Source organism: Lepisma saccharinum, unplaced genomic scaffold (genome assembly GCF_977018435.1).
Source record: "Lepisma saccharinum unplaced genomic scaffold, izLepSacc3.1 HAP1_SCAFFOLD_346, whole genome shotgun sequence".
NCBI lineage: Eukaryota > Metazoa > Arthropoda > Insecta > Zygentoma > Lepismatidae > Lepisma > Lepisma saccharinum.
Window position 1 is genome coordinate 77,198 of NW_028143068.1, and position 12,455 is coordinate 89,652.

The window sequence follows — 12,455 nt, forward strand, 5'->3', positions numbered from 1 at the left end:
CAGCAGTTTCTTTCGAGCCCATTGAATGGAATAGTGATCCATGGTGATGATAAGCCAGAAGTCATGTGTGGTTAACTGGAGAGGTGGTGAGCTTTGGTTGGAGGAAGCAGCTCACGAAATGGGTCACAATGGAGTTGTGACAGTGTGGCAAAATGAAACCATTGTGTTTGGGTTTGAAGTGTCCCAATTTGTAGTTGTCACATGGTAGACTGTCCAGATGGCGTTGGTGTTGTGATAATGGGCAGAAAAAGATGTTCCCTGACAGGGACCACCACCATGTTGCATGTCTAAACACACAGCCATGAAAATAAGTGACTGGGCAGAATTGTGCTGGTGCCACATATGGTAAAAGCAAAGCGAAAGCAGGACAAAAGTTGTCACATTGCATGGCAATATCAACAGAGCTGCATTGCCGCACAGTGCGTGGGAACCACCGACCTTTGTCCTGCTCTTGCTTTGCTTTTCCCATACGTGGCACCAGCACAGTTCTGCCTAGCCACCTATTTCATGGTCGTGCATTTGGTGCAAGTCAGTTTCATACGTCAGAAATTACTCCAGGCAGCCAATTTCGGAAAGGTCATTGAGAAGTGCATGCAATGGACATCAGGAGCTTATTACTATGGAAGGGGCACACTCCAACAGAAGTTCGCAATACAGCACGTTTGGCAATGGCTCGGCAGCACCAAAACTTACTATGGGGGATGAATCTTGCTTTTGTTTGTACTCAAATGATGGGAGGTGAGGAGTACACCTTAATTTCAGTGAAGCTTTTCATCAAGACACACTTCCTGGTGTTCTTCAAGCTGGAACGGGTTCTGTGATGTTTCAGGAGGGCTCTTTTGTACCATGAACTGAACACTCATACAAATAAATAAGGCATTGAACCAGCATAGATGGCTCGACATCGAATGCTTTTAGTCAGCAACCACATGGATTCTCCTGTTTTCCAGGATTCCAGGATAATTGCTACCTGCATCAGGCTCTTGCACTGTGCGTGAGTGGCATGACAAGCATTCTGCAACACAGTCTCATCTTCAGTGGCTTACTGATTCCCCAGATTTGAATCCCGTAGAGAATCTGTGGTACTATATTCAACAATAGGTGAAACACCACAATTTCTGATGAATCTTCAGGATCTCCTAATACTGCATATTGATGTTGCCTACACCCAAAACCTCCTGAAGTACCTACCACAAGCTCGTACTCACTGGGAATTCCTTGAATTTCAGCAATTATGTGTGAATTATTGGCTCCGGAAATTATGCTTGAAATCTGCATGAATTTTTCTCCGTACACATGCAAATCATATCAATCCAAATCCCATTGAATTTATTCATATTTTTAAATATACTGAGGAAAGTTTTTCAGTTTGGCTTTTATTTCTATCAAGGAAGGAAAAGAATAGAAAGTTGCATGAAAAATAAGATAGACTTGTTTCAATCCGTTTGCTTTGTTAGTGTCCTTTGCAGACAGACGGAAGATTATTGCAAGATAATACGAAGGTTACAGTAAAAGTCATGGCAACTGTATTTTTCTCAAAGAAACGATGGTACCACAATAAGATTGTATGTCCTTGAGAACATGACACCCGTAGTATGTGGACACGTCGCTAGATGGCAGTGTGATGAATGGTTACTGTACAGAGGCCAGTGGTAATTCATTATAAAGTCAAACGTCGTGCCACGGCATGTATCAAAATAGCCGTTCTTCGGGAAAGAAATGTCAGAAAATGCCACAGGGAGCTGGTGGAGACTGTGGGAGAACAGTGTCATACCAGTATGAGCCTTTTTTGTTCCTGTGGTTTCAGACTTGTAAACACATGTGAGATAATGCTATCTTAAGGATGTTATCTCGCTTCCCTATCCCACACCTGGTACGCTAGATCTGCACTGTTCATATATTCGACAATACCCTACACTGCCCCCTTCCATTTGTATATTTCGGATTTTGGTGCTGATCCCGCATCCTTGCGAAAAAAATAATGTTGCCATGACTTTTGCTGTAACCCTCGTATATCTTGGTGATTTCTCGAAGTTGATTATGCAAATTTGAAATTCTTACACAATTAATATTTTTTTGGTAGATTACTGTATACCATAACATCTATGACTTGTGTTTGTAGATGTATTCTAGTCTGAGTATGCGAAATAACAAATGTCAACTCTGCACCTTAAATTATATAAACCATTCAATTGAATTGAATTAGAATTTTTGGATACATTGGAATTACACACACCCGTTATATTGTTAATATATTTGTGTGTGGGGGTGGTGAGAGGTGGTAATATGTAAGGTTGAAACAGATACCCTTTAATTTTTGGAATTTCGCCTTGAAAACTGGGAATTATACTTGAATTTTATTATGGTCCAGTAGCCACCCTCTACCACACAGGATTCTCACAGTTATCCAGACCAGATGCACCGTCACCCATTGCTAAGCAAGTTCTGTCAGGGGTGACTAAATTTTTAAAGGGTAGCTTATATTAATGTACCACTATTTTACTTTACAATATTCATAAATTCACTTATTCATTCTAGCATCAGTCATATAATCACAAAATTCCCCATGATATGAGGGCAATGTGGAAATCAGCTTTCATTATATTATTAAAAAACTTTTATTATTAAAAGACTATTATTATTTATTTACGCCTGTTTCAAAGATGCATCATATGCAATGTGTTGAGTAGAATGGAATAAAAGGTCATCTGAAAATTGAGGAATATAAGATTTCAGCCCTGAAAGTTGCATTAGTTTACTGTCACTAAATATTCTGTTACCCTTCCCGATGGCATAGTGGTAAGAGTTGCCGCCTTGTAATCAAGGGGTCCTGTGTTTTGATACCCGTTGGAGGTGCACACTGGTTCAGATCTCACTTTAAACTGTAGGCCCAGTCCTGATTAGCCTTACTGTGCATAAAGTGGACTTCAAACACCAACTCAATCAATCAACAAATCTGCAAAGATAAAAGTATCAAATATTGTTTTTTGGTGTTTTGTTATTTGTAGGATTCAAGTATTTGAATAACAGACTGTCATCTGGGCAACAGCTTAAAAACCTTCTTTAAGTTGCTGCATCATGTTAAGACACTGAAATTTTGTTCAAAATGTAACTTTATTCACTTAGTTTTTTATTCTGATCAGAAGAAATTACACCTAATTTTTTTGTTGTGTATTTCCAGGTCTCTTCTGAACTCAAACTGGGAGATGAAAATGAGCAATGGAAATCTCATGTTAGTATATCCATATTTCCGTGAAGTTGACTCTGACAGTGATAATTCTGATAACATCGCGTGTGATGGGTACGGAAATAGTTTCAATCAAAACACCAACGACTATGAGAATGAGTGGTGGTCTGACGGGGAACCAGAACGTAGCATTGGAAAGAGTGCACCCTTGCCCCACAGTAGACACAGCAGTGAAGATAGTCCACCCCACAGTGACGCGGAAGATGCAATTGAAGCGAATGAGGTGTTCCCATTGCATGCAAATGCTCATGAACAGAATAACAATGACGACATAGATTTTGTTAATAATAATCCAGAGGAGATTGAAAATAATGTTGAACTGTTCCATCAGGATGTGGATCGTTGGATTCCCGAAGAAGAGTTCAGAGATGAACTGTTCGTTGGACCACAAAACCCATTTCCCCCATGGCTTCTAAATATCTTGGTGGTAGAGAATCTTCCTCCCGAGAGTGAACATAAAAGAAAGGACAGCGAAGCAGAAAGTGCTTACAGTAGCACCGAGTCGGACGATGAATTCGAAAATAACGAAACGGAAGTTTCAAAATAGTTGGAATCATGAATTCTAGTCAAGGATGTTCCTGCGAGGGTCAAGTTGTGTATTTTTTCTCACTATTTTGCATTTGAAGTAGATTTTTCTAATCCATTGAAGCATGTGCTTTGTAAGTACAAATGACGTTTAGCTTTTTATCATTTAGTATTACAAAGAAAATATTTCCCAACAACCACAGATGCATGTTATTATCTTTAGTTACCAGAGGAAGGAAAGACACCTTCCTAGCAACAGACAGAAATATCGGAATATCTTTAGTGTAGATATTTTTTCATGAGAGGTAAAACTGACATTATTTCTCCGATACAATCGGTGTGTGCATGTACTTTTTAAACATGATGTTTTTAGGGAACTGGTTCGTTCCTTTTATATCTGACAGAACGTAGCTTTCCTTTTTTAAAGCATTCAACATGTCTAAGACTGGAGAGCTCTATCCACAGGTTGTGAGAGTTTTGCCAAACACCCTGTGTTTTTTCCATTAATGGGATTTATGAAAGTAACATTTGTTTAAGTTTCAAACTGTTAGATGTCAAAATGTCATCTATGCAAAAGTCTTGAAGCTGTGATATTCACCGCATAAACCTTCATTAGTTTTTCGTTTTAATTGAATCCAAAGTTATTTGTGCCACAAGCCTTGTTTCTTTCATAATTATTTTACTTTAAATCGAACCAGAAGTTTGCTTGTCTATATTAATTTCATTTCATGACATTAGAAGTGTTTTATTTTAAGTTAAGTTTGTTCTACCATGAAACTGTTATTTATGATATTTCTATACTGTTTAATGAAACAAATTATATAAGCTCAAATTATCTGATGTTAATTCAAAGGAAATTTAGTGTTAGTGTTCGAAGTAGACATAAAAAGGAGATACCGTCAGTTGGCTGCATAGACAAGAATAATGAGTGGGTGTATATTGAAATGGTATATATATGTATTTAGATAATGTACCGTGTATTTAGTTATATGCGTATCTTTTTATACCTTAATAAATTATTATTTTTTGAGAGTCTAAATGTAATTATTCCTTGTCTTATTTGTGATGTTCAGAAAGTTAATTTTGAAAAGTAACTGAGTTACTATTGCAGTTACTTTCTGCTGGATATTTTCGTGCAAACAAATTACACATAATCAGAGATTGGGCCGATATAGAATTTTGGCCAATATGGATAAAGTACCAATATAAAATTTACCGATACCAATAACCAATATTCTACCGATCCGATATAAAATTCCAAATGGTCCTTGAAGACCTGAATGATTCATTGATGTCCTTAAGCCTCGGCTGGATGTTTCTCTCAACAGCTGAAAACTGCTTCTCCTTCTGTTGACAAAATCTCCTAACATATGCCTCCAATTTCGGTGATACTCTGCAAGGCTTTTCTAGAAGGATACACGAAGTGATGTAACGAATAAAAAATCGATTTGGGATTCTGGTTTGGCGTACAAAAAATTGGAAATGCAGCATTAATTGGATGTGAAAGCAGCTTTAAATGGGGCGTTTGAAGAGTTTTAAACCATTTTACCATTTAGGTTCAATATTGTGCATCTTAGTGTCGTGAATTTATATAGATAATTCCAAGCGTTTGCACAATATCTTCAACAGAAATTACATAATTTTATTACAAAAAGACAAGTATTTAGTTCCCACGCCTTCTGAAAGTTCGAGGATTTTCTGCTTATGGCACTGCTGTTGCTTTTGGGCAAGCAACCCTCTGAATGTGTATTCTCCCATCTGCGGCACCGGTCATGTGCTGCTCGGAGCGGAGGAGGGGGGGAAGGGGTGGGGAGGGTTTCACACTGCAATTTGTAAACTTATCTTGCTTTGACATCTGGTTTATGTTTTGTCCGCGCAAAGACCTTGGAAACTCAGGGAAGTGCGTTCATTCCTTTAGTGGGTGGTTACTTTCAAAATACAAGACAGACAGTCTTGCAAGTCGAGGAAGTGAATCGCCATCACTTAGTTTACAGAAATTACGTCGGTTTACAAGTCTGATCCAAAACAAGAAAGCCAGTTACTTCGTTGACTTACTCTGTGATGCTCTCCGATTTTTTTTACATATCTAGGTTATGCATCATAATGGGAATTGAAGAAAATGTAGGATGGAAGAGAGTGGTTCAGAGATTCCCATTTTCGCATTTTGACTTTTTTTTTTTTTTTTTTTTTTTCCAAATTCAGTTATAATACTTTTGCGCCACGTTGAGACCCAAGAACTGATTTATTTTAATTTATTGAGGCTGCGGTGGCTCAGTCGGTAACGCGTCTTGACTACCATGCTAAAGGTCCCGGGTTCGATCCCTGGCCGGTTCAAATCCGGGAACTTTTCTAACGATGGAAGCGGCCCCGGCACCCACCCAGCGTCGAATAACATGGGTACCTGGGGGAAACCCTGGGGGGTAAAGGCGGTCAGGGGCATGATGCTGATCACATCACCCCCACTCACGACCGGATCAAGAAAGTGTGGGGCGTTACCCCCACACCCCCTATATGCCTTCATGGAGTGAGGCTCAAAGTAAATAATAAAATAAAAATTTAAATTAACGTTCATCATATTATTATTATTATTATGATCATCATGTGTATTATTATTATTATTATTATGAAACGTATAAAGCGCAAAATTTAATAGGACGACAATGCTCTGTGAGAGTTTGGTGTGGAGTAACAAAATTTTAATAAATTTATTTCCAAACCATGAATTTCATCTGAAATTAATGATTTCCCCGATCGCATAGTGGTAACGTCATCACCTTGTAATCAAGTGTTCCTGGGTTAGGGTCCCACTTTAAACTGTAGGTCCAATCCCAATTAGCCTATCTGTACATAACATAGGACTTAATACAAAAATTAATGTAAAATTATGTGAAAATTGACAATTTTGACTGAAGTGTCGGCATTAAAGGAACCTAAAAATTAAAAGACAAATTATACAAAAATAACAGAAAATTTACGAAGGAGAAAATTTATGTTACTGGTTGGAAGATGTAGAGGCTGGGGAAAATGAGACAGGAGATACTTTCCTGGGATCCCCTTCAATTTGGACAGTGACTTGACATTGGTAACATTAACTAAGGAAGCATTCATTCATTAACTGACATTCGAGCCTATTGGACTTATGACTTTGCGGTACATCACAGTCAGAAATCTGGTGAAATCTTAATATTTAGTTTCAAGTGGGATCCAAACCACTCCTTCGAGAGCGGCGTTCCTTCACCGGCTATTGAACCCCGGGCCCTCTGATTACAAGTAGGCCCTCCTTGGTAATGGTGCATAATATTTGAATACAATTGAATTGTATTCCTTTTCCAGCAGTTTAGCGAGTAAAATTTTAAAATTTCGCTTACACTCGAAACTAGGGTGACTTTTTTTTTCTCGGCTCATTTGATCTGGAATGAGACTTGTGAGAGTGTAGAACTTGTAATACAGAAAACTCCCTTTTAGTTATAACTCTTTTATCTCTCTCTGTGTGTAAAACCATAGTATCTTTTTCGCAATTATTTCTTGTTCCATTTTCACTCCTGCGTTCTTTGCTCTCTCCCCCTGGCTCTTCAGATATCGAGCTTCCTTTATTTCTTGCCATTCTCTTTCTCTCTCTCCCTTTACTTGCTCGTTCTCTATTTCGCGTTGTACCTTTTGCTTCTGTTTCTCATTCTTTCTTTCTATAGATTTCTCTGTATGCCTCTATTTTTGTTTCTCTTCCTTCCTTTATCTCTTTATCGTTCTGTACTGTTTCTTTTCTTTGTTCCTTTTCTCACTCCATCGTGAGAAATGTTTATCTTCATTTCTCTCAATCCACCCCTCCCTGTGTTATTATAGTCTGTTTTGAAATTGATTTACGGCTATATATTCTATGATTCAACCAAATATTTAATCTCACTCTGTTCAGTAAAGGTTAGATTCATGGCACGGAACCCGCATTCACATTTAGTTGTAGATATTGGTACGTACAATTTCAATGGAATTCACATAATCCATAAGTGAGGTGAAAATGTGTTTTGGCTGACATGACATGTTTCCTGACATAAAACACACTTTCTTAACTCTTTCGCTGTGGTCGTCGCTTTTATGCACAGCACGTCAGGTGCCTTGCTCCGCGGAAGTCGCATTATTGCGAGTTCATACTTCCACTCGCTGCGGGTGTCGCATTTCTGAAGTACGTCGCTTCTAGTAGCCTTCTGACATCTGTTGATAGTATTTTGAACTATTTGAACTTGTAGTTTTGTTTTTATCCGTATGATGTCGCTAATTATGCCTCCATTTAGAATTCTTTGACATACGAGCGTTGAGTGCTCTGACATGTCAGTTTCAAATGCATGTTCGAATGTAAACAACATGGCTTCGTCAAGTCGTCAACACTTACTTGTCTGATAATGATGTTACTCAACTGTTATTTGCAGACTCAGAATCAGAAGGTGTATTAAGTTGTGACGATAATAGCGACAGTTTTATAAGACTTCAAGTGCTGACAGTGATTATGTAGTGTCTGATGAAGAATTTGTACCGCCGCCTGTAACATCATTGAGCAGAGTGCAAAACAGCATTGATCTAGGTGCGGGAATTTCAAAATTTTTCAAAATATCATACCACCAGGGACTACAGAATGGTTTGCCAGTGCAAGGAATGACTTTTGCAAGTTCTTTATAACATATTTTGCAATGTAATTTTGTAAAATTATTCTTTCTAGAAAATTGTTTTTTTTAGTTTTTTTTCTTTCAATATTTCAATATTTTCAAAATATCATACCACCAGGGACTACAGAATGGTTTTCCAGTGCAAGAAATGACTTTTGTAAGTTCTCTAATACATATTTTGCAATTTAATTGTGTAAAATTATTGCTTCTAAAAAAATGTTTGTAAAATTATTGTTTCTAAAAAATTGTTTGTTTTTTTCAAAAATTTTCAAAATATCATACCACCAGGGACTACAGAATGGTTTTCCAGTGCAAGGAATGACTTTTGTAAGTTTTCTCTCATATATAATGCAGTGTAATTGTGAAAACTTTTTTTTATAAAAAAATATATTTTCAAATTTAATTACGCAGCCAAGGGATATTGTGTGCCAGAGAATTCCGCAGCGAAAGATTTAATCATCTAAATGCCAGGTGTGTGCATTTAATAGGACTATATGCAAACATAAACCTGTCTTCAAAGTGGCCATTCATACTGTGCAATTAAGATTGAAAACAATGCTTTCAAACGTATGGTTTTCCTCGATCAGGGACCACCTCGATTTATTTTTATAAAACACACCCAGTTTTAGTGTTCGATACAAGAGTACTTGTAAATCATCAGAAGTCTGAAAAAATACTGAATACATGGCATTTAAAAGAGAGAGCCAGGGGTGCCAATTTTTCAAAAACATTGGGTGGGCTTATTGAGTGGGCTCGGGCCTCACAGACCCGTATAAATTGGTGTCACTGTACACAGTCACCATAAATTGCATAACGAGAATTCTTTGTGTGTAGCTATGGTGTGGTAAAGTTAATTGAATTCAAATGGGACACCATAAGTATGATATAGTTGACAAGTGGGTTGGAAATAATGATCCCTCATAACTAGAAATTTGATGTTTCAAAACAAGATGGGGGGGGGGAATCCCTCCCATTGTCCCTTCAAATGATGCCCTGCATTAAAATTAATAGATATTCGCTACTTTCAAATGACAAAATTCTGATTTTACCGTTTCATCCTCTTCCAAATGAGCACAAAACGAGCTTTATATGTTTCAAAATTATCTGTTTTTAAAATAACCATAAATTCTTAAAAAAAAAAGAAAAATAAAATTTATTTATTTAAAAAACAGGAAATATGTGTGTGCTCTTCTAAAATGGAATTTTCAATGCTCCAACTTTATGTGCATGTGTGTATAACACACACACACACACTCTCTCTCTCTCTCTCTCACACACAGACACAGAGAGAGAGAGAGATACATACATACGAGGGCGATTCAATAATTATTGTCCCCTGCATACTTAAAGGATATGAATTGCAATGAATGATGGGGATATTGTAGCCTAATGTCTTAGATGCCTATATGCAAAATTTCAGAACCGTAGGTGCTATAGTAAATTTGTTTTTCTCGTTTTATGAGTGAGAGGTGGCACTTAGATTGAAAAATGGAGAAAACCGAACAACGAGCTGTCATCAAGTACCTCCAGAAAAAGGGGCTAAGCCCAAAGGAGATTCATGAGAACATGGTCAGTGTGTTGGGTGATGGGGCTCCTACCTACCAGGTGGTAAAAAAACTGGTGCCGCGATTTCCGTTGCGGCAGGGAAAGCTGTCAACAGGCCCCTGGTGCTGGTCCTCCAACAACAGCATCTACCCCAGAAAACATTGATGCTGTGCATGACATGATTATGGCTGACAGAAGAATCACGGTGCAACAGTTAGCAGACATCATGCACATCTCTGTAGGCTCAGTGGAAACCATTGTGCATGAACACTTGGGATTCAGAAAGGTGTCAGCGCGATGGGTCCCCAAAATGTTATCCCGTGAACAACAGAAAGACAGAGTTCAATGTTCTAGGGCTGGTTTGGAGCTGATGGGGGCAGACCTGAAGCAGTTCTGTGATAGATTTGTGACAGTGGATGAGACATGGCTCCACCACTATGATCCCGAGTCCAAACGATAGAGTATGGAGTGGCGGCACAGCAATTCACCTCCCCCCCGCAAATTCAGGGTGCAAGCATCAGCACGCAAGGTTATGGCCACAATTTTTTGGGATGCGAAGGGTGTGCTCCTTATTGACTACCTGGTGGGACACACTGTTACTGGGGACTATTATGCAGCCCTAATCCCTAAGTTATGCGAAGCCATCAAGGAGAAACGGCGTGGGATGTTGCGGCGAAAAGTGCTGTTTCACCACGATAATGCTCCTGCACACAGAAGCCATGTTACTGGTGCCGCAATCCATGCTGCTGGTTTCCATGTGTTGGAACACCCTCCCTACTCACCCGACCTTGCCCCTAGTGACTTTCATTTGTTCCCGAAGTTGAAGGAGCACCTCAAGGGTACGCATTTTCCCTCAAATGCTGCTGTTATGGACGCTGCGGAAGAATGGCTCACGGCTCAGCCACAGACATTCTTTGAAGCTGGCATAGTGGCTTTACAGCATAGGTGGAAGAAGTGCATTACTGTGAAGGGGGTCTTTGTGGAAAAATAATATGCTTATATGTCAGGGACAATAATTATTGAACCACCCTCGTATATAGAGGGTAGAGATATGGTGATTAAATACGAGAAAACCTCGTCAAGAGATTATTTTATGCTTGTTTATTCACTGGAATTGTCCGACCAGCGAGCAATCTCAAGAATGCGCAAACTTCGAACTTCCTTGAAGCATTGACTGAGAAGCAAATACGTGGATCTAACATGATCCAGCGTGTTAAAAGATTATAAGAGCAAACTCGTCCTGAAGCTCGCTCTCATTTCTCTTATTTTACTACCGTAGTACACATTACAACGAACTAAACTACAAACGACGGAGTACGAAGTTTACGGCTGCATAAACCTGTATCCATTCGCGTGGGATTGCTCGGAATAGTGAGTCAAGGGTCACAGTATCGAACCTTGGCATCAGTCACGATTCGGTCTGCAAGAAGCATCTGGACATAACATCATTCGCCTACCAGGTATGAACAAGCGTAAATAACCTTAAATTCAGTCTTCCATATCTCCTTCCTCTTAGTCGGAGCAGGTTCAACTCACAAGTATAATTAAGCTCTACCTAAATGTGTTATTGAAGCATCCCTGTGACGTCAGATCCCTGGTAAGATGGGATTACAACAATATATATATATGTAATATGGAGAACGAATTTTGTACCTTACAGATGAAAAATGTTCCTGCGCCACTGTTTATGCACCATCCAAGTTCACAAGTTCAGCCCCCCCAAAAGAAAATATATAGGAAAATATAATTATAATCTCTAATTCTTCATACGCCTGTGCCAGAGGGTGTCAAGTACTGAAATTAAATAATAAAAATATACGTTTTTAGTATTTGTTGTATAATCGAAGGTTATTTATTTCTGCCGAACTTATTGGAAGGCAACGATTATATTTGGAACATACGGTTGTGAAGGCCAGTGTCAAAGAAGATTTATGCACACTGGAACTAACAAAGAAATTTACTTTTCATCTACTGGATCCAACCTTCTTTTTTGTTATTCAATAAATATTCGATCCTTCATGTATTTGACATTCATTTCCCATTTCATTTTTTTGCGATATTAACTACACCTAAGCTAGATACAGAAAGAATACGTGTTGTTATATCCCTGTTCTTACACCGTCTTCTTGCCTATTCAAGTAATAATAATAATAATAATACACCATTAATTAATTTATATATTTCATTAATGTCATTAATCTAATGTGAATACTTTAATTTCATCATTTATATTATTATTATTTCTGAGACTTGGTTCAGACTCTTCCCCCCGAAATATATTTCTTGATACTTGCCTGCTTTTGACTAATCTTGATTGATTGATTTGTTGTTTTAAGTCCACTTTATGCACAGAAAGGCTAATCGGGACTGGACCTACAGTTTAAAGTGGGATCCGAATCACTGTGCCATGTGCCTCCACAGGGTATCGAACAGACTAATATTGAGTAAAAGTGGTCCCGAGTTCGGCGGTTATGTACAGAATG

The 12,455-nt window shown here is 38.4% G+C and overlaps 1 protein-coding gene across 1 annotated transcript in view; it reads left to right on the forward strand.

Annotated features, from left to right (window-relative positions):
- Hen1 (Hen1 methyltransferase) overlaps window positions 1–4,816 on the forward strand; it is a 60,167-nt gene extending 55,351 nt beyond the window's left edge. Inside the window, exon 6 of the mRNA XM_083116071.1 lies at window positions 3,182–4,816. Coding sequence (XP_082972197.1) covers window positions 3,182–3,794 — 613 coding nt within the window. The 3' untranslated portion in view covers window positions 3,795–4,816. The remainder of the gene's footprint in view (window positions 1–3,181) is intronic.
- The last annotated feature ends 7,639 nt before the right edge of the window (window positions 4,817–12,455 follow it).